Source organism: Actinia tenebrosa, unplaced genomic scaffold, assembly GCF_029948245.1.
Source record: "Actinia tenebrosa isolate PJP-AT-01 unplaced genomic scaffold, QUT_ActTen_1.0 PGA_scaffold1__47_contigs__length_23844297, whole genome shotgun sequence".
Lineage (NCBI taxonomy): Eukaryota > Metazoa > Cnidaria > Anthozoa > Actiniaria > Actiniidae > Actinia > Actinia tenebrosa.
The window spans coordinates 1814559-1838293 of NW_028292578.1; the positions used below are offsets into that span (position 1 = coordinate 1814559).

The window sequence follows — 23735 nt, forward strand, 5'->3', positions numbered from 1 at the left end:
AGCATGGTCTATAGCCCCAATGATTTTCATCGATTTTGGACCATTTTCACACCTTTTCCCAAAAATATCCATTATTCATGAGGATGACAAAATAGGTCATTTATTGGCAAAAAGCAGGGCTATAGCCCATGGTTTTGATCGATTTGGACCATTTTCACACCTTTTCCAAAAAATATCCATTATTCATGAGGATTGCAAAATACCTCATTTTTAGCAAAAAGCATGGGCTATAAGACCCAGTGTTTTGATCCATTTTGGACCATTTTCACACCTTTTTTTCAAAAAATCTCCTTATTCATGAAGGATGCAAAATGGTCATTTTTTATGCAAAAATCATGGGCTAATAGCACATGTTTTTGATCGATCTTTGGACTTTTTTTACACCTTTTTCTGAAATATCCATTTATTTACATGAAGGATGCAAATAGGTCATTTTGGGCAAAAAAGCATGGGCTATAGCCCATGGTTTTGATCGATTTCTGGACCATATTCACACCTTTTCCAAAATGTTCATTATTCATAACGGAGCCAAATACTTTATTTTTGGGCCAAAAGCATGGGCTATAGTAGCCCATGGTTTTTGATCGGTTTTGGACTTTTTTTACACCTTTTTCTAAAATATCCATTATTCATGATGGATGGAAAATAACTCATTTTGGGCAAAAAGCATGGGCTATAGCCCATGGTTTTTTATCGATTTTGGACCATTTTCACACCTTTTCCAAAAATATCCATTATTCTTAAAGGATGCCAAATAACTTATTTTTGGGCAAAAAGCATGGGCTATAGCCCATGGTTTTGATCCATTTTGGACCATTTTCACACCTTTTCTAAAAATATCCATCATTCATGAAGGATGGAAAATAACTCGTTTTTGGGCAAAAAGCATGGTCTATAGCCCATGGTTTTGATCGATTTTGGACCATTTTCACACCTTTTCCAAAAATATCCATTATTCATGAAGGATACAAAATAGCTCATTTTTGGACAAAAAGCATGGGCTATAGCCCATGATTTTGATCGATTTTGGACTTTTTTACACCTTTTTTAAAATATCCATTATTCATGAAGGATGCAAAATAACTCATTTTGGGGCAAAAAGCATGGGCTATAGCCCATGGTTTTCATCGATTTTGGACCATTTTCACACCTTTTCCAAAAATATCCATTATTCATGAAGGATGCAAAATAGGTCATTTTTAGGCAAAAAGCATGGGCTATAGCCCATGGTTTTGATCGATTTTGGACCTTTTTCACACCTTTTCCAAAAATATCAATTATTCATGAAGGATGCAAAATAACTCATTTTTAGGCAAAAAGCATGGGCTATAGCCCATGGTTTTGATCCATTTTGGACCATTTTCACACCTTTTCAAAAAATATCCATTATTCATGAAGGATGCAAAATAGGTCATTTTTATGCAAAAAGCATGGGCTATAGCACATGGTTTTGATCGATTTTGGACTTTTTTTACACCTTTTTCTGAAATATCCATTATTCATGAAGGATGCAAAATAGGTCATTTTTGGGCAAAAAGCATGGGCTATAGCCCATGGTTTTGATCGATTTTGGACCATTTTCACACCTTTTCCAAAAATGTTCATTATTCATAACGGATGCCAAATAATTTATTTTTGGGCAAAAAGCATGGGCTATAGCCCATGGTTTTGATCGGTTTTGGACTTTTTTTACACCTTTTTCTAAAATATCCATTATTCATGATGGATGGAAAATAACTCATTTTTGGGCAAAAAGCATGGGCTATAGCCCATGGTTTTTATCGATTTTGGACCATTTTCACACCTTTTCCAAAAATATCCATTATTCTTAAAGGATGCCAAATAACTTATTTTTGGGCAAAAAGCATGGGCTATAGCCCATCGTTTTGATCGATTTTGGACCAATTTCACACCTTTTCCAAAAATATCCATTATTCATGAAGGATGCAAAATAGGTCATTTTTAGGTAAAAAGCATGGGCTATAGCCCATGGTTTTGATCGATTTTGGACTTTTTTTACACCTTTTTCTAAAATATCCATTATTCATGAAGGATGCAAAATACGTCACTTTAGTTTATTGTTGGGCAAAAACCATGGGCTATAGCCCATGCTTTTGATCGATTTTGGACCATTTTCACACCTTTTCCAAAAATATCCATTATTCATGAAGGATGCAAAATAGGTCATTTTTAGGCAAAAAGCATGGGCTATAACCCATGGTTTTGATCCATTTTGGACTTTTTTTACACCTTTTTCTAAAATATCCATTATTCATGAAGGATGCAAAATAACTCATTTTTGGGCAAAAAGCATGGGCTATAGCCCATGGTTTCGATCGATTTTGGACCATTTTCACACCTTTTCCAAAAATATCCACTTTTCATGACGGATGCAAAATAGCTCTTTTTTGACCATCTTTGTACAAAAAGCATGGGCTATAGCCCATGGTTTTGATCGATTTTGGACTATTTTCACACCTTATCCAAAAATATCCATTATTCATGAAGGATGCAAAATAGGTCATTTTTAGGCAAAAAGCATGGGCTATAGCCCATGGTTTTGATCGATTTTGGACTTTTTTACACCTTTTTCTAAAATATCCATTATTCATGAAGGATGCAAAATAACTCATTTTTGGGCAAAAAGCATGGGCTATAGCCCATGGTTTCGATCGATTTTTGACTATTTTCACACCTTTTCCAAAAATACCCATTATTCATAAAGGATGCAAAATAGGTCCTTTTTGGGCAAAAAGCATGGGCTATAGCCCATGGTTTTGATCGATTTTGGACTTTTTTTACACCTTTTTCTTAAATATCCATTATTCATGAAGGATGCAAAATAACTCATTTTTGGGAAAAAAGCATGGGCTATAGCCCATGTTTTCGATCGATTTTGGACCATTTTCACACCTTTTTCAAAAATATCCACTTTTCATGACGGATGCAAAATAGCTCTTTTTTGACCATTTTTGTACAAAAAGCATGAGCTATAGCCCATGGTTTTGATCGATTTTGGACTATTTTCACACCTTATCCAAAAATATCCATTATTCATGAAGGATGCAAAATAGGTCATTTTTAGGCAAAAAGCATGGGCTATAGCTCATGGTTTTGATCGATTTTGGACTTTTTTTACACCTTTTTCTAAAATATCCCTTATTCATGAAGGATGCAAAATAACTCATTTTTGGGCAAAAAGCATGGGCTATAGCCCATGGTTTGGATCGATTTTTGACTATTTTCACACCTTTTCCAAAAATACCCATTATTCATAAAGGATGCAAAATAGGTCCTTTTTGGGCAAAAAGCATGGGCTATAGCCCATGGTTTTGATCGATTTTGGACTTTTTTTACACCTTTTTCTAAAATATCCATATTTCATGAAGGATGCAAAATAACTCATTTTTAGGCAAAAAGCATGGGCTATAGCCCATGGTTTTGATCCAGTGTGGACCATTTTCACACCTTTTCCAAAAATATCCATTATTCATGAAGGATGCAAAATAGGTCATTTTTATGCAAAAAGCATGGGCTATAGCACATGGTTTTGATCGATTTTGGACTTTTTTTACACCTTTTTCTGAAATATCCATTATTCATGAAGGATGCAAAATAGGTCATTTTTGGGCAAAAAGCATGGGCTATAGCCCATGGTTTTGATCGATTTTGGACCATTTTCACACCTTTTCCAAAAATGTTCATTATTCATAACGGATGCCAAATAATTTATTTTTGGGCAAAAAGCATGGGCTATAGCCCATGGTTTTGATCGGTTTTGGACTTTTTTTACACCTTTTTCTAAAATATCCATTATTCATGATGGATGGAAAATAACTCATTTTTGGGCAAAAAGCATGGGCTATAGCCCATGGTTTTTATCGATTTTGGACCATTTTCACACCTTTTCCAAAAATATCCATTATTCTTAAAGGATGCCAAATAACTTATTTTTGGGCAAAAAGCATGGGCTATAGCCCATCGTTTTGATCGATTTTGGACCAATTTCACACCTTTTCCAAAAATATCCATTATTCATGAAGAATGCAAAATAGGTCATTTTTAGGTAAAAAGCATGGGCTATAGCCCATGGTTTTGATCGATTTTGGACTTTTTTTACACCTTTTTCTAAAATATCCATTATTCATGAAGGATGCAAAATACGTCACTTTAGTTTATTGTTGGGCAAAAACCATGGGCTATAGCCCATGCTTTTGATCGATTTTGGACCATTTTCACACCTTTTCCAAAAATATCCATTATTCATGAAGGATGCAAAATAGGTCATTTTTAGGCAAAAAGCATGGGCTATAACCCATGGTTTTGATCCATTTTGGACTTTTTTTACACCTTTTTCTAAAATATCCATTATTCATGAAGGATGCAAAATAACTCATTTTTGGGCAAAAAGCATGGGCTATAGCCCATGGTTTCGATCGATTTTGGACCATTTTCACACCTTTTCCAAAAATATCCATTATTCATGAAGGATGCAAAATAGGTCATTTTTAGTCAAAAAGCATGGGTTATAGCACATGGTTTTGATCGATTTTGGACTATTTTCACACCTTATCCAAAAATATCCATTATTCATGAAGGATGCAAAATAGGTCATTTTTAGGCAAAAAGCATGGGCTATAGCCCATGGTTTTGATCGATTTTGGACTTTTTTTACACCTTTTTCTAAAATATCCATCATTCATGAAGGATGCAAAATAACTCATTTTTGGGCAAAAAGCATGGGCTATAGCCCATGGTTTCGATCGATTTTTGACTATTTTCACACCTTTTCCAAAAATACCCATTATTCATAAAGGATGCAAAATAGGTCCTTTTTGGGCAAAAAGCATGGGCTATAGCCCATGGTTTTGATCGATTTTGGACTTTTTTTACACCTTTTTCTTAAATATCCATTATTCATGAAGGATGCAAAATAACTCATTTTTGGGAAAAAAGCATGGGCTATAGCCCATGTTTTCGATCGATTTTTGACCATTTTCACACCTTTTCCAAAAATATCCACTTTTCATGACGGATGCAAAATAGCTCTTTTTTGACCATTTTTGTACAAAAAGCATGGGCTATAGCCCATGGTTTTGATCGATTTTGGACTATTTTCACACCTTATCCAAAAATATCCATTATTCATGAAGGATGCAAAATAGGTCATTTTTAGGCAAAAAGCATGGGCTATAGCTCATGGTTTTGATCGATTTTGGACTTTTTTTACACCTTTTTCTAAAATATCCATTATTCATGAAGGATGCAAAATAACTCATTTTTGGGCAAAAAGCATGGGCTATAGCCCATGGTTTGGATCGATTTTTGACTATTTTCACACCTTTTCCAAAAATACCCATTATTCATAAAGGATGCAAAATAGGTCCTTTTTGGGCAAAAAGCATGGGCTATAGCCCATGGTTTTGATCGATTTTGGACTTTTTTTACACCTTTTTCTAAAATATCCATTATTCATGAAGGATGCAAAATAACTCATTTTTGGGCAAAAAGCATGGGCTATAGCCCATGTTTTCGATCGATTTTTGACTATTTTCACACCTTTTCCAAAAATATCCACTTTTCATGACGGATGCAAAATAGCTCTTTTTTGACCGTTTTTGTACAAAAAGCATGGGCTATAGCCCATGGTTTTGATCGATTTTGGACTATTTTCACACCTTTTCCAAAAATATCCATTATTGATGAAGGATGGAAAATAGGTCATTTTTAGGGAAAAAGCATGGGCTATAGCTCATGGTTTTGATCGATTTTGGACCATTTTCACACCTTTTCCAAAAGTATCCACTTTTCATGACGGATGCAAAATAGCTCTTTTTTGACCATTTTTGTACAAAAAGCATGGGCTATAGCCCATGGTTTTGATCGATTTTGGACTATTTTCACACCTTATCCAAAAATATCCATTATTCATGAAGGATGCAAAATAGGTCATTTTTAGTCAAAAAGCATGGGTTATAGCACATGGTTTTGATCCATTTTGGACTTTTTTTACGCCTTTTCCTAAAATATCCATCATTCATGAAGGATGCAAAATAGGTCCTTTTTGGGCAAAAAGCATGGGCTATAGCCCATGGTTTTGATCGATTTTGGACTTTTTTCACACCTTTTCCAAAAATGTTCATTATTCATAACGGATGCCAAATAATTTATTTTTGGGCAAAAAGCATGGGCTATAGCCCATGCTTTTGATAGATTTTGGACCAATTTCACACCTTTTCCAAAAATATCCATTATTCATGAAGGATGCAAAATAGGTCATTTTTGGGCAAAAAGCATGGGCTATAGCCCATGGTTTTGATCGATTTTGGACTTTTTTTACACCTTTTTCTAAAATATCCATTATTCATGAAGGATGGAAAATAACTCATTTTTGGGCAAAAAGCATGGGCTATAGCCCATGGTTTTGATCCATTTTGGACCATTTTCACACTTTTTCCAAAAATATCCCTTATTCATGAAGGATGCAAAATAGGTCATTTTTAGGCAAAAAGCATGGGCTATAGCTCATGGTTTTGATCGATTTTGGACTTTTTTTACACCTTTTTCTAAAATATCCATTATTCATGAAGGATGCAAAATAACTCATTTTTGGGCAAAAAGCATGGGCTATAGCCCATGGTTTGGATCGATTTTTGACTATTTTCACACCTTTTCCAAAAATACCCATTATTCATAAAGGATGCAAAATAGGTCCTTTTTGGGCAAAAAGCATGGGCTATAGCCCATGGTTTTGATCGATTTTGGACTTTTTTTACAACCTTTTTCTAAAATATCCATTATTCATGAAGGATGCAAAATAACTCATTTTTGGGCAAAAAGCATGGGCTATAGCCCATGTTTTCGATCGATTTTTGACTATTTTCACACCTTTTCCAAAAATATCCACTTTTCATGACGGATGCAAAATAGCTCTTTTTTGACCGTTTTTGTACAAAAAGCATGGGCTATAGCCCATGGTTTTGATCGATTTTGGACTATTTTCACACCTTTTCCAAAAATATCCATTATTGATGAAGGATGGAAAATAGGTCATTTTTAGGGAAAAAGCATGGGCTATAGCTCATGGTTTTGATCGATTTTGGACCATTTTCACACCTTTTCCAAAAGTATCCACTTTTCATGACGGATGCAAAATAGCTCTTTTTTGACCATTTTTGTACAAAAAGCATGGGCTATAGCCCATGGTTTTGATCGATTTTGGACTATTTTCACACCTTATCCAAAAATATCCATTATTCATGAAGGATGCAAAATAGGTCATTTTTAGTCAAAAAGCATGGGTTATAGCACATGGTTTTGATCCATTTTGGACTTTTTTTACGCCTTTTCCTAAAATATCCATAATTCATGAAGGATGCAAAATAGGTCATTTTTGGGCAAAAAGCATGGGCTATAGCCCATGGTTTTGATCGATTTTGGACTTTTTTCACACCTTTTCCAAAAATGTTCATTATTCATAACGGATGCCAAATAATTTATTTTTGGGCAAAAAGCATGGGCTATAGCCCATGCTTTTGATAGATTTTGGACCAATTTCACACCTTTTCCAAAAATATCCATTATTCATGAAGGATGCAAAATAGGTCATTTTTGGGCAAAAAGCATGGGCTATAGCCCATGGTTTTGATCGATTTTGGACTTTTTTTACACCTTTTTCTAAAATATCCATTATTCATGAAGGATGGAAAATAACTCATTTTTGGGCAAAAAGCATGGGCTATAGCCCATGGTTTTGATCCATTTTGGACCATTTTCACACTTTTTCCAAAAATATCCCTTATTCATGAAGGATGCAAAATAGGTCATTTTTAGGCAAAAAGCATGGGCTATAGCACATGGTTTTGATCGATTTTGGACTTTTTTTACACCTTTTTCTAAAATATCCATTATTCATGAAGGATGCAAAATAGGTCATTTTTGGGCAAAAAGCATGGGCTATAGCCCATGGTTTTGATCGATTTTGGACCATTTTCACACCTTTTCCAAAAATGTTCATTATTCATAACGGATGCCAAATAATTTATTTTTGGGCAAAAAGCATGGGCTATAGCCCATGGTTTTGATCGATTTTGGACCATTTTCACACCTTTTCCAAAAAAATCCATTATTCATGAAGGATGCAAAATAGGTCATTTTTAGGCAAAAAGCATGAGCTATAGCCCATGGTTTTGATCGATTTTGGACTTTTTTTACACCTTTTTCTAAAATATCCATTATTCATGAAGGATGGAAAATAACTCATTTTTGGGCAAAAAGCATGGGCTATAGCCCATGGTTTTTATCGATTTTGGACCATTTTCACACCTTTTCCAAAAATATCCATTATTCTTAAAGGATGCCAAATAACTTATTTTTGGGCAAAAAGCATGGGCTATAGCCCATCGTTTTGATCGATTTTGGACCATTTTCACACCTTTTCCAAAAATATCCATTATTCATAAAGGATGCAAAATGGGTCATTTTTAGGTAAAAAGCATGGGCTATAGCCCATGGTTTTGATCGATTTTGGACTTTTTTTACACCTTTTCCAAAAATATCCATCATTCATGAAGGATGCAAAATAGCTCATTTTTGACCATTTTTGGGCAAAAAGCATGGGCTATAGCCCATGGTTTTGATCCATTTTGGACCATTTTCACACCTTTTCAAAAAATATCCATTATTCATGAAGGATGCAAAATAACTCATTTTTGGGCAAAAACCATGGGCTATAGTCCATGGTTTTGATCGATTTTGGACCATTTTCACACCTTTTCCAAAAATATCCATTATTCATGAAGGATGCTTGGAAAGAAAGAAACAAAGAAACAAAGAAAAAAGAAAGAAATAAAGAAACAAAGAAACAAAGAAACAAAGAAACAAAGAAACAAAGAAAGAAAGAAACAAGAACAAGAAACAAGAAACAAAGAAAGCAAAGAAACAAAGAAACAAAGAAACAAAGAACAAAGAAACAAAGAACAAAGAAACAAAGAAACAAAGAAACAAAGAACAAGAACAAAGAAACAAAGAAACAAAGAAACAAAGAAACAAAGAAACAAAGAAACAAAGAACAAAGAAACAAAGAAACAAAGAAACAAAGAAACAAAGAAACAAAGAAACAAAGAAACAAAGAAACAAAGAAACAAAGAACAAAGAAACAAAGAAACAAAGAAACAAAGAAACAAAGAAACAAAGAAACAAAGAAACAAAGAAACAAAGAAACAAAGAAACAAAGAAACAAAGAAACAAAGAAACAAAGAAACAAAGAAACAAAGAAACAAAGAAACAAAGAAACAAAGAAACAAAGAAACAAAGAAACAAAGAAACAAAGAAACAAAGAAACAAAGAACAAAAGAAACAAGAAACAAGAAACAAAGAACAAAGAAACAAAGAAACAAAGAAACAAAGAAACAAAGAAACACAAAAACAAAGAACAACAAAAACAAAGAAACAAGAAACAAGAAACAAAAACAAAGAACAAGAAACAAAAACAAAGAAACAAGAACAAAGAAACAAAGAAACAAAGAACAAGAAACAAGAAACAAGAACAAAGAACAAGAAAGAAAAAAAAGAAGAGAGAGAGAAAGAAAGAAAGATAGATAGAAGAAAGAAGAAAGAAGAAGAAGAGAGAAAGAAATAGAAGAAGAAAGAAAGAAAAGATATAAAAAAAGAAGAAGAATATAAAGAAAGAGAGAAGCAGAAATAAATCGAAAAAGAAGAAAGAAAGAAAGAAAGAAAGAAAGAAAGAAAGAAAGAAAGAAAGAAAGAAAGAAAGAAGGAAGGAAGGAAAGAAGCCAAGACCAATTATATCATAGGGGTTTGGATCTCCGGTGTTAATACCTTAGTAGGGGACTTAGAGTCCTATTGTATTTCACACCTACCTTAGGATGAATCTTTAAATTAAAAAAATGATAAAAAATAATAAATAAATAAATGTGCAGTAATGCAGCGCACTCTGCTTGAAGATGATGAGCAATAAATATAGCACTGTCTTTGTTTGACTTGAAATTTCACCCTTGATTTAAGACTCTATAATTCAGTAAGCTATCTATCTGATGGTGGATTCAACACTCCCTCATTTTTTCCGCGATAAGAAAGATTCAATAAGAGCTAATAAGATATTACTAATATAATACATCCTCGTTGATATCTCTTATATTTCAATAATTACCGTCGCATTAAAGATGTTTTTAAATCCATTAATTTTGTTAATAAAAATACGAAAAGATACTGAACGCATCAACAGCTTGATCATCCGACTGTTAAAGCGAATCAAACGAGACAATCTCCAAGGGTTTCTACCAGTTTTTTGGTTAAATAATTGACAAAAACAGCAACTCGTCTGTGACCTTGTGATGTCAACAGCATACAATGTTTTAATCCTTCGATAACTTTCGCTTAATTTCAATTTTAAACATTGGTTAAGAAAATTATTTTTTCTACCAAATTCTTTCTTCTCCATCTTTTTGGTGGCTCTATTCTCCTGTTAGATCCTATCGGGTAGTTTGTCCATTGTTGCTTGTCTTCACTGCCACCAGTAAAGCTCTACCACCATGTGTAAATGCTAGGTAAGTCAACAATTTCAGTCCCAGATTCACCATCCGCAAAAATGACTTTCTGTAAGCAATGTCAAAGCGCTTCCATCAATCAAAATCTTAAATCTTGTGATATTTGTATAGAATTATTTTCAATTCCTCACAAGTCTATTTTAAAAGACTTAAAAGACCTTAGAAATATTCATGTTTTGATTGACTTGATTCGTTGTTTATGTTACCCAAATGTTCCTTAAATTTGAAAAAGATACAAAACAAAAACTGTTGACAATAACCAAACCTTTCTTGGTTTAAACGAGATTGTCGATAGTGTACTAAATCTTAAACGAAATACATTTACGGGTTCTCTGAGAGCTGGTATCTGAGGAGGTTGCAAGCTAACGTGTACTTATTCTAATAATGGAATGTGATTCATAATCGATGTTTGAGTCAAATTCCCTGTGTGGATTGGACAGACAACGCCCTGTTTATCGTAATTCCAGTAGAGATAAACGCAAGATCTTAGTATAAAAACAGTGTGTTTTATTGTCCATCGAACATTTTTGTTTTCAAGAGTGTTATGGAAAAGAATGGCCAAGTTTGACATGATTTTACGGGTCATCTTTTCGACTGTTTTCGTGTTGGTTCTTCTATCAAGTATTTGGAAGGGTGGCGATGCTGAAGCTAACATCACTTTCTACGCCAAAGGTGAGACAAATATCTCTCGAATCCTGCGAAAACTACAGTCAAATATTTTATACCAAAGCGATATATTGATTTAGAAATAAGGGAATCAGTGAAGGGGTTAAAAAGGTTTCAAAGTAAAGATGAATGATTGGGCTTCACCTTGCATGTTCCTGTAATGGTGGTGGATGATCGATATCTAGTCATTCCTGTATCGAAAAATGATACTAAACTAAAGATCAATTGCGAAGGAGTTTCTGTCTGACTATTGTAATATACTTTTAGTCTTTCAAGCCGGCATCCATCCATGCATGTGTGTGCATAGTGCATGTTATGTAAGCATCTTATCCTGTTGTGTTTTATATTCTTGGTATATAGCACATGGTGTAAGCCGGCATCCATCCATGCATGTGTGTGCATAGTGCATGTTATGTAAGCATCTTATCCTGTTGTGTTTTATATTCTTGGTATATAGCACATGGTGTAAGCCGGCATCCATCCATGCATGTGTGTGCATAGTGCATGTTATGTAAGCATCTTATCTTGTTGTTTTTCATATTCTTGGTATATAGCACATGGTGTAAGCCGGCATCCACCCGTGCATGTGTGTGCATAGTGCATGTTATGTAAGCATGTTATCTTGTTGTGTTTTATATTCTTGGTATAGCACATGGTGTACTGAATGAATAGTTAATCTACATTATAAGCATGTTAACGCCATACTGTATCTTCCTCTTTGCATGCAGAACGTGGCAAAGCGTTGAAGGGAATCATTAAGCAGTTGATTACAGACTATAAGAAATTAGGTAAGCATGCACACATTACATGCCACAACATCTTCATCATCTCAAATCTCTTTTGTTTTTCCATAAAAATATAAGTTACGTATAGAATGCCTTAGCGACTTCTACAAGATACATTGACAGCATTTATGAAATTGTTGCCATTATAATATTGCTAGGAAACTGTTGCTATGATACTGTTACTAGGAAGCTATTGCCATGATACTGTTACTAGGAAACTATTTCCATTATACTGTTGCTAGGAAACTTTTGCCATGATACTTTTGCTAGGAAACTGTTGCCTTGATATATAGTCTAACTAGGAAATTTTTGCCATGATACTGTTGCTAGGAAACTGTTGCAATGATACATACTCTTACTAGGAAACTGTTGCCATGATACTGTTGCTAGGAAACTGTTGCCTTGATACATACTCTTACTAGGAAAATGTAGCCATGATACTGTTGATAGGAAACTTTCGTCATGATACTGATTCTATAAAAAAATTTAAAAACCACGTAAATACCCCAGAACCTCGGATAGGCGAGATTCTTTTGTCACGTCTAATAACCCTCTGTAATTGTCTGCAACAGTTTTTGTTTCTATACCTTTTTGTTAAAGATAATATCTTATGGTTTTCATTCATCCCTTTTATTTGCAGGACTAGCCAATGGCAAAATTTCAAATGAGTTAGCAGCTCTTGGTGGACTACAGAATCTTCCCGCCAATAACGGGATGTCACCACCTCTTCAAGGGTTTGTCTCCCCTAGCAACGATGGCAGCAAGCAGCCTGTGCCTTCTGACCAATCATCAATAGGGATGTCAGTTGTACAGAACTTCACGGCTGCACAAGGAACCATACCAAGTATGTTGCATAAAGAAATGGACTACTTCAACGATACGACGGCCATCTTGCTAGGACGTAAAAATATATATAGCTTCGTGTGTTTGTCTTAATTCATCTTTTGTTGTATTCTCTTGTGGTGAGCTATTTGTATCAATCAACGTCATTACTGTAACAAAGCTTTATGTGCCCCCTGGACGCCCCAAAATGCGATCCAAGATGGCCGCCGTATCGTCGAAGTAGTCCATTGTGAAGCACTTAATCGATTGTTCGCTCTAGAGGCCGTTCGACATAGCGACTGCAGTGACTGTTAACGTCACTTGCTTATAATGCCAACATGCAAAAGTCATTTACGTGACTCAAAAGCGAACACACTGTGCCACTTTTATTGCTGTTTTTCAAGAAGTAAATTGTTGTCGAATAAATTCAGCGAAGACAAATGATAACAAACTTTACGAACGCTGTTTTTTAGTGGATGGAGGTTTCACACAGTGGACAGAATGGTCCAAGTGTCCTGTGTCATGTGGTAGAACAGCACTACGGTCACGTGAACGATACTGCACCAATCCAGCACCAGCAAATGGAGGCAAGAATTGCGAAGGACCAAGATTTCAGTTGAAGCTTTGCAAGATGAAAGAGTGTCCTAGTAAGGAAACGTTTGTTATAATTTGTACTCCATTTATGACCCCTTGAGCATGCGCCTAGAGGATGAGTAGCGCCTGAACTCTTGATGCATGTATAGGTAGTTGGTGTGAAATGATAGATCTCAAGCAGGTGTATTCTTCGCTGATCACATGATAAGGCTTTGTTTCTTCCTCCCAAGGCGCCATTGATGTATAAATACTTTGGAAACCATTGTATCAAACTTGAAATTGTCTGTGTTTTCAGCTGAAGGTCGTTATACTGAGTGGTCTGCTTGGAGTAAGTGTTCTAATAAATGTGGGACAGGAATAAAGCACAGATACAGATACTGCACCAATCCTGCCCCAGGTAATGGCGGAAGCAGGTGCTCTGGGAAACGAAAACAGGTAGCGAAATGCCACGGCAAAATGTGTAATGGTAAGTTGTCGTAGAGTTTAAAGAAATATTGATTTTTAGTAATTAAACAAGTAACGCACTCGAGAGATTTTCAGTTTTTGAGGAGTTCCTGCTATGGTTGTGGCGACGGATTGGAGGAAATGAAGAAGAAGAGAGGTGACGGGGGATGAGCTCCTCAAAGTCAATATATAACAGCGCTTGAATCTTCCAGTTTTTCGACTAACAAACTATTTAATTGTTTCTTCAGATCAAAATTCAGTCGTGGACATCGACCCTCAAACAGTTTGTGGGTATGACCCGTGCAGTGTGGCCAAATGTATCACGATGCCATACGCTACTTGTGTCAGTGACTTCAAGTGTAAGCCAGTATTCTTTGACTCTGAGGAGAAAAGAGTTGACTCTTGTAAAGGTAAATATTAGCGTATAGTTATTTGTTATAAAACTGGCGCGTCTTTCTTTGTACTGGGGAACAAAAAGACTGGGAACAGAGTGAGAGCGAAGCTTTTTAATTTGACTTGCTCGTGCGGTAAACAGGTTTGTGCGTTGGTAATTCAAGGTTTCTTCAAAGAACTGGAAAATTCTCGAGCGTGTATTATAAGCACAAAAAGCTCGTAAAATCTACAACAATTGTTTCGCAAAAGATTACGTTGCTTGATGACGCAGAAGAATTTGAAAGTCAACTCTATTGATACATAGATATTGTAAAGTGCATACCATATCCGTAAAAATGTTAAACAACAAAATTTTACGAATTAGTGTAAAGTTTTGTAGGTCTACGGTCTACTGAGGTCTACTGAACTTGAATTTGTCTACTGAACTGAATTTGTGCAATTCCTTGCAAAGTTTTTGACGTATATATGGTATGCACTCTAATGCAATTGCATTTATGTTGTAGGTACAGAGCTCTACCTGACCATTAACCCTGATTCAGTCTGCCGGTTCAACCCCTGCAAGTACACCACATGTATGACTTCAACACCAGCCAAATGCGTTGTGGACACCAAGTGTCAACCAGTTTTCCTGAACGCTTTTGGCAAAAGAATGAGTTGCAAAGGTATAGTGAAGACTGTAACACATGACGCTAAATTGCTTACAGTTTTCGACGCATGACTTTGAAAAGCTCAGTGCGTTTTCTAGAATTTCAATTGGCTGATCTTTTCTCGTGTAATGCATGTGCTTGGTCTGGCAGTGCCGTGACCATGTCCGCGCCGTGTTTGTGCCGTGTTCCGGGTATTTGATTGGATTGGGAATAAATTTCCGAGCAATGTGATTGGTCTGGAGTGTGCCTTGCTGTGTCACGACCGTGTTCGTGCCGTGAGCTTTTCACAGTCATACGAAAACTGCTATTTCAATCACATTACATTTTTGGAGTTGACTGGAAGCACTTAATATGCATCTATAGCGACTGTTAAAGTGCCTATACCACCTACCTTAATATTTTCAGTATTGATTCTACATAAAGGGAATGTTGGAATGGTAAAACTAGCGCCAGTAAACACGACGAACGACGTAAACGAATGAACAAGCTTTAATAATGAAACGTAGTCGCCAGATGGCCGACCAATAACAACAGTAATGAACAGGCGTCACTGGCGCGGGCGCGCGCGCATGACAGGCACAAATGTCCGCGGGCACAACGGGCTCGCTGGCGCAGTATCTTCTTCTTCCTTATTTTCTGTTAATTAACTAGATAACAAAGTTATTATGGTTCATACATCTACAGGTCGCATAATGTCTCAATATAGGAAGTAGTCCTTGAGGTAGGCTGGGGGTTTGCGTGTTCGTTGTGGTCTCGAGGGAGATTCTTCGCTGCTGAGTTCGTTGTTGATGGGCAGTGGGACGGTGAGAGTGACTTGCGAGAGTGGTGGGTCTTGCTCAGTTGTTTCTGGGGTTGTGTTGGTGTCTTCTTCCGATGCGTTGTCTTGATTGTTTGGTTTACACCAGCTTGGTAAGTCAACTTCGTATGGGCGGATAAGTTCCGATGGGGGTGTTGGTGGACTTGGTTCTTCTGACGCTAACGTTGGGTCTACGGTGGCGAAGTCTTCGTCGGCATCGTTGTGGATTACTTGAGTACTAGTGTGGGAGGAGGCGAGGGGAGCGGGAACGGCATAGCACTCACATAGCTTGACCTTGTATGATGTGGCGCGAAGTTGGGATCCGGTGAACTTCTTAATGTAACACCAAGGGTCGCTCACTTCTGTAACGATGTAGCGGTCACGAGCACGTAGTTTGTCGCGGTCAGCGATCAAATAAACTATGTCTCCCACTCGAATCTGTGGCTGAGGTGCGGCAACTCCGTGTTTGTCTTTGGACTTTTCGCTGTGGGGATGGTTAGTGGACCTCTTCTGGTGCTGCGCTACTATATTCTGGTAGTCAGATAGTGGGAGTTGGTCACAGGTGTATTGACTGCGCTGTGTCCATAGTTCACGAGCGGAGAGACCTTGATGGCGTAGGCGAGAGTTGAGACGAGCTGTTGCTAGTGCGAGGCCAGTAGAAGTAATGGGTCCACCTCCGGGCTCCTGTCGCAGAAGCTCTTCTTCTAGCTCTTGAATAGCCTTTTCGGCGACTGGGTTCTTATTCTTATTCTTTATGCGACCAACATCGAGCCAAATGTTCAAGTGTTTTAGACCGTCGTTGTTGCTAAGAGATAAGAAGCTTGGTGCAGGGTCTACTCGAATGACTGCTCTTGGACCGTCCAAAGGGTGTAGTTCCACAATGAGGCGTGTAAGGGCGTCGCGCAGGGTGTCGTACTTTTCGTCTTGTATTAAACAAGTGTTGGTGTAGGATGTCGAACACTCTCTGAGTAGTAAGATTGCTTGTCGTTGTCGTTTGATAACGTCAGCAGCGAAGGATATGCCGACGACGTCGGGTGGTTCTTCAGATGATTGGTTTACGAGAGAACTTGGAAACTTCCGTAAGGAGGCACATGGGTGGCATGACGAGGATACCCTGGTTAGGGCACTGTTCATGTCTAACGCAAAGAAGTGGCGTAGTACAACCATCTGAAGCTGGTTGCGAGATGGATGGTTTAGACGAACGTGGAGAGCTGTGAGAAGACCATCAAGTACGGACCGTGGTACTACTATTGCCTCAGATGAGGGGGTGAAAGGTTGGTTGCGTTTGACTACTAGAATGCCGTCTTTGGAGATGGACGTTACGTTTAGATAGCGTTTGATGTCTTTTATGTTAGTCAGTTTCTTCGAGGGTCTAGTTCCTTGTTTCAGATGGGCATGGACTCTGCGGAGGTCGGGACATCCGTTTTGGATTTCTCGCCAGGCTGATCTCGTGGTGAATGGAAGTGACTTGGTGTTGTCGATGATGTCTTGAACGGACACGTCACGGACGACAGAGTCTTCTGTTTCTTTGATGAAACTGCACACCTGGCATGTTGGTTCTTGGCACTCTGGAGCGTTGCGGCTCGTAAAGTCTGAAGGGAGGTTAGCCGTACCGGCCAAATGCTGCAACGTGACTTGATATCGGCTAACGGTAGTTAGGAATGATGTTACCCGAGGGCTTGCGGAAAATTCGCCGCGACAGAGTTTATTGATGGCTTGGACGCATGGTTTGCTGTCAGTGAGTACGCAAGTACGGTGTTCAGACTGTATTATAAACGGGCTGAAGTGCTTGACGGCCGCGGCGATACTCAGTGCTTCAATTTCACAGGGCAGCCAGTTGACTTGGTGTTTGCGGAGTTTTGCGCTGAAAAATCCGGCAAGATAGAGGTTGTTCTCACGGGACACATATAGTGTTGCTCCGAGGCCACGTTTGGTTACGGAGCCGTCTGTTACGATCCATAAGGAGTCGGATGGACGTGGTAGAGCGATGGCTTTGGTTGACGTGAGGGCCTGCTGAGCAGCTTTAAACTTGTGGAGAAGACTTTCGTTCAACGTAAGTTTGTCTTGTGACTGGAGACCCGAGATTGCGCCTTCGAGGGGGTCGATTAGGGAGGAACACTCTGGTAGGACGCGGCTAAGGACTTTGTAGGACCCGATAAAAGAGCGCATGCCTTTGACGGTAGTTGGAGGAGGACAAGATGCAAGAACCGCGACGCGATGAGGACTTGCAGATAGTTTGCCTTGGGACCACACCCATCCTAATATGGTGGTGGACTTTGGACAGATGACCGTTTTAGTTGGTGAGAGTCTAAGGTTGCACCTGTCAAGCTGTTCCAGGACCCGTGCCCAGATAGGTAGAAGGTCTTCGGGGCTTGCTCCTCCGCAGTACAAGTCGTCTGCTATCTTTGCCACGCAGCCTTCTTGGATGAAGTCACCAAGTACTCGACACATCATCTCTTCGAGTGCTGTTTCTGAGCCGGGCATTCCCATTGCGGAGCGGCAGTAAACGCGTACGCCACGAAATGGTGTGGCTACGCCGCAGTACTTCCTGGATTCTTTAGCAAGGGGTATTTGGTAGAAGGCGCGGCTGAGATCAGACTTTATCAGGAACTTCCATGGTGCAATGGTGCGTAGTGTGGAGTCAACGTCTGGCATGAGTGATGGTTGGGGTTTGCTGTACCGTCCCACGTCTGCAAAGGCAGTGACGAGGCGATGACCGCCAGAGGGTTTCTTTATGAGGAAGGAGGGGTTCAGGTATTCTACTGCCACGTCGATATCTTCGGGTTTTTGGAAGACTTGGTCTCTTTCCAGTTCGTCAAACTTCTCTTGCAGCTCTATTAGTTGGTTTCGAGAGTATTGAGGAAGGCGCCCTTTACGTTGGGGCGGCTGTACCGGTCCCATGTTTACGCGGGCTTCTATATGGCCCGCTGCTCCGTTGTACCCTGGAATGTCCGGTTTGAAGACGTTGTCGTATTTCTGTAGGACCTTCTGGAATTGGTCACGCATGGAACTTGTAAGTAGCTTGTCTGGATCTAGACTTACGCTGCCTGAGGACGGCGGGGTAGGCTTTACTTCTGTAACGGGGAGTGTTGAGGGTGGAGCCGCTTCGGGAGGAGTCGCTGGGACGGTTGGGCGGGCCCAGCAGATGTGGTCGTGGCGTCGGACGGTGTATGGTTCGTCGGACGTGTTGGTAATTCGCACTTTACCTCCGACTGTATCTATGACTCGTGGTTGGGGCCATGGGTTTTCGCTGGGTGGAGGGCGTTTGAGTTGGGACGTATCACTACGGGGTTCAATGGCGATAGTGTTGTCAGTTCCCAGCTCGGGGGGGACGTCAACTTCTAGGTAATCTCCAGGCCAGATAACGGTGGTGGGCGACGATGAACGTAACACATACGACGTGGCGTGGCGTATGGTGTGAGCCTGAGTGCTGTGTTTTTCATCGGTGTGGTACAAGATGGTTTCGGAGCCTTGTATAGTTATCTGTTGAGTGGCTGGGCGAACTGAGATGTCGTTCGCGATGAGGAAGGGTATTCCAGCGAGTATGTCAACATCTATGTCCTCTACTACGAGGGCGTCGAGCGCGAGTTTCTTGTTGGAACGAGAGAGCAGGACGTGTACTTCGCCAATAACGGTCAGCGGTGTCGTACCATCGGCTTGCAATGCTTGTTGGGAAGACTTTTCGACGGTAAGACCAAGTGTCTGGGCAACGGACGCTTTAATCATGCTGGTTTCGGCGCCGGTGTCGAGGGTCAGCCTCACTGGGTGTTGTCGATAGAAGGCGTTGAGTAGGGGTGACCTTCTGGTGCTGACCCTTCGGGAGATGGAACGTGCGGACGGAAGGGCTGACGCTTCACTGTCAACTTGATCAGGTGCGTACAGATCTAGGTTATCGTCGTCTTCTTCTACTTCCTCTTCATAGTTGGTTGTCGAGCGAGTCTTGGCGAGGAAGAGTCTGTCCTCAGGAGGTAAGTAAGGGCACTTACTTAGGAAATGCTGTTGATCTGCGCGGCCTGCTTCTTTGCATAGTGGGCATGACCTGGGGCGTCTGGAAGTCGTTGGGCGGCGACTGTTTGGCAATTTGTTTGGTTCACGTGAGGCAGGGAATCTAAATTTTGACGCTGTAGCGCGTAGTATCTTGGAATCAGCGGCTGTGCGTAGTTCGTCAAGCAGTGAGTCCAACGCTTGGGAGATTTCTGGTTTTATCGATGCGAGGGTTCTGGAGCGAAGTTCCGTGCCATATCGTTGTTTTACGAGGTTTGGTAAGTCCGGGTGGATTAGTCTAAGCCAGGTGAGAACGATCATATTTTCAAGACTGGGTGTTGATTCCTCGTCGGCGGTTATAATCTCGCCATGGTGGGTGATATTGCCATTAGCGATGAGGAGATTGTCTTCGACGAAGGACATCAGTCGTTGAAAGAGGTCTTCTGGGCGTTCGTCATGTTCCAGTTTAATGTTATTAAAGTCGATAAAGTGTGCTCCGGTGGACTGGAACCCATAATGCATGCGAATCATTTGCCAGATGGAGTTGATAGATGTTGAGTTCTTGACAATTGAATTTCTAGAGATAACTGGGCAATAATTAGCGATTTGGCCAAGCATCAACTCCAGATGGGTACACTTTTGCTGTGCTGTTCGACGTCTAGCGACAGGGACTGCTTCACCGTCATCAGTAAAGCCTCTTAGAGGGCCTCGAGATTTCTTTAGCCACGTCACGGTATCACCAAGGAAGGATGCGAAATTTACGTCGAGAGATAATGTATACTGTAGGTTTTGTCTCCATGCTTCGAAGGAAGTGATTGTCTCGTTTTTAGTCAGTGTCCATTGTTTTGGTGCTCTTGTTGAAGTCATTTTTGGAGTCGATGGTTTGGGTGATTGTTGATGAGGCCGTGTGAATGTGTTTCGTAAGCTCTTGTGTACGTTTCTTGCTGTTCGTTTTCCAACCACCGTACAGGTTGGCTCGTTACGAGACTTCTGCTATTGATCGTTGTATTTATACTGTTGTTCGTGGGTCCTTTAATCGCTGCCACCACGCCAGTAAACACGACGAACGACGTAAACGAATGAACAAGCTTTAATAATGAAACGTAGTCGCCAGATGGCCGACCAATAACAACAGTAATGAACAGGCGTCACTGGCGCGGGCGCGCGCGCATGACAGGCACAAATGTCCGCGGGCACAACGGGCTCGCTGGCGTAGTTCATAAGATCAATGTATGCCGTTGCTATTTTACTTTTCACTTTACATATGACATTTAAACTGTTTTTACCTCAAAGGTGTGTTTAAGGTAGCTGCCCGATACATCTGTGGCCATAATCCATGCAGCAGCGCCATGTGCAAATCAGAGCCATCAGCAAGATGTCTGGTTGATCATGAGTGCAAACCTGTCTTTGTCAACATAGAAAAGAGAGTGTACAAGCAATGCAGTGGTATGTGCACCCATGTATTACTTACTTGAGTACATATTACCGCAAGTCCAGAAAATGAATCCATGGTTGCAGCACCCAAGAGTCTCCGGGGGTATTAGCAGCCTTTGCCGATTCATTCGTGTTTTTCAAGAGACATTCATATTCCAATGAAAATATGATAAATACGAAAGCCATGGCGGTCATGCCACCATGCATGCTTCATGACTAAAAAAGGAATAAAAGATGTTGCATTTGACCAACATGGCAGCTATGAAGTCAAACAAATAAAGATGCGAACTGAACACGAACGCATTGCTTTCTTACTCTGGAGGTTTAGGGGCAATTTGCCGGCATTATAATTGCATTACTGAGCCTTCACTGCCTTGGATGTTACCCCTTTAGTATAACGCACTCGTTATCCTCAAGTAGTATCCTCGTCTTCTGTTACTTTAACAAAATTTAATACCCCCCCCCCCCCCCCCAAATATATCTCTCCTTTAACCAACTATTTTGCCGGGTGTTTATCTTAGAGCGAGGACAAATCGTAAAGGGACATCATCACAATGTGGACGACGACGGAGATGACAATGACAATGACGATGATGATGATGACCAGTTACGGCAACTGATGAAAGGAAAGCATATGAAGAATAAAGAACAAGAAAGCGATGAAAATGAGGAAATAGAGAACAAAGACGATGGCGAGGAACAAGATGATAATATTCCTGAAAAGAAATCAAAAATTAAAATACCAGCACGTTTTATAGGAAAAAGATAGCACGATGAAAAAGAGAGTCTTTAGGAAGAAGAAGACAGTAGAAATGAAATTGTGATAAACGAGAATAGAAAAATATGAAAAAGAAGTTCAAGAAGCTATTTTTAAAAGCCGGGTATCATCGACAAAGGCGATAGGGGATAGGCGTCATTCCGACATGGAAATGGTTTCGTTGAATACAAAGAATATTGAATCAGTCTCAATACTAAGGTCCATGTTCTTGACGAGAATAAGAAGCAGAAACACAAGTCATTCCAGCTATTCTTGAATCTTAGAATGACCTATCTCCTATCGCTTTTCGACTATCACCCATTTCCTGTTGCCTTTGGCGATGACAACCTTTTTGAAATAGGTATATACGAAGTAGTATAGGGAATGGGGGTTCTAACGCAGTGGCAACCCGAGGATTACCCGGTTAAAGTCACCAACCCGCGTTTGCGTAACCCTAATCCCTATGAGACCACCAGGATTACCCGTGGGGGCAACAGCGCACTTAAATATGTTAATTCATATATGGAGTGCGAAGAATGTAAGGAGTTCATCTATGACTTCTGTATAAAATGCTTGAAACCCAAGTTCGTTACCCCACCACCTAATGAGTACGTTTGTTGTGACAAGAAAATGCGAATAGAAGACGACACATCGGCGCAGTGTTACGAGTGTGGTAAGGATATTCGTAATGCTGTACCAAATGCTACTAAAGAGCAGTATTACGCAAACGGAGGACGTAAGAAGACGCAATACAAGAGAATAAAGTACTTTAGGGACTGGATGAGTTATATCCAAGGTTATCGACCGGTATATTTAGATAATAGAGTAATGGAAGAAATCGTGAGCCACTTAAAAGAGACAACGCCACGATGTCTACGAAAGGCATTGAAAAAACTAAGGCTAGGGAAATATTACAAAGCTATTCCATATCTTTTATCTGAAATTACAGGTAAGTCTATTCCCGAGGTTCCTGATATGAGCAGAGCCGAGTGGATGTTTTGTAGGTTAAATAAGGATATTCCTTATTACCCCGACGTAATTTACGAAATATTTCATGAAATTGATCCTAACCACCCTATATTAGGATGGATTCCAAGGAGATAACGCAATTTCAAGACTGCCGTTCGATATGTAGGCGGAATCCACCTACGTTCTTTTCGAAATTGATATTTAACGATCGAGCTTTCTTTGGAGCTCCTCTTTTACCTCCTGGTAGATCTTTTTGCGAGATTCCTCGGAAAGATCTTTTACGATGGTTTTTTTATTACCAGACTTTAGCTCTTCGTATTTCTTTTCCTCCGCGAGTATCAAAGAGAACTCCACGTTGTCTATGCGGCGGTCCCGCAAAGCTTGGGAGACTAGGTCGACGATTGTGTTAGCCTTTGCTTTTGATAGAGCTATATGAGTATCATGCTTGGATATTTTACTGGACAATTGCTTCATAATGCCTGTCGTAACAGCGGAAACGATACCGCAGACGGCTCCAACGCTAGCCAAAGGAACGCCAACGACTATCCCCGGCCCAGTAAGCGAAGTAGCAACGCCAGTGCCTGTTAACGCCACGGACATGGAGCCGGAAGTTACTGCGACTTTATGTAGTATACTTCGAGCTCTGGCGTACTTTTTCCTAACCCCCTCATAGTGCTTCGTTTGACCCTCTAAGTAAGCGAGGATTAGATTAGCTTTATTCAGACGAAAGTTTTCAGCGTTTAGTTCATTAGGACCTGTATCCTTAATGGTAGAGCGATAATTAGGAACATCTGGATACAACTGAGGTGCTGAAGGTATAACATCCATTATATATACTAATGTACGACGCTTTTGGAAATGATATACAAGAGCAGC

General features: G+C 39.6%; 2 protein-coding genes across 3 annotated transcripts; one reads left to right on the forward strand and one right to left on the reverse strand.

The window, feature by feature from the left end:
- The first annotated feature begins 10397 nt into the window (after positions 1–10397).
- On the forward strand, positions 10398–22678 carry LOC116293950 (uncharacterized). 2 transcript variants are annotated; one of them, XM_089032909.1, is made up of 10 exons: positions 10398–10568; positions 11107–11240; positions 11963–12022; positions 12660–12863; positions 13315–13488; positions 13731–13901; positions 14128–14289; positions 14776–14934; positions 20993–21145; positions 21655–22678. In XM_089032909.1, the coding sequence occupies exons 2-10, from the start codon at positions 11123–11125 to the stop codon at positions 21900–21902; spliced, it is 1449 nt and encodes a 482-aa protein (XP_088889035.1). In that variant the 5' UTR covers positions 10398–10568; positions 11107–11122; the 3' UTR covers positions 21903–22678. The 2 variants fall into 2 exon arrangements, with proteins under 2 accessions (XP_088889035.1, XP_088889036.1); XM_089032910.1 differs by lacking the exon at positions 11963–12022.
- On the reverse strand, positions 15391–20830 carry LOC148909683 (uncharacterized). Its single transcript, XM_089032428.1, has one exon. It carries the CDS (start codon positions 20564–20566, stop codon positions 15617–15619), a length of 4950 nt encoding a protein of 1649 aa, XP_088888554.1. The 5' UTR covers positions 20567–20830; the 3' UTR covers positions 15391–15616.
- Positions 22679–23735: the final 1057 nt, after the last annotated feature.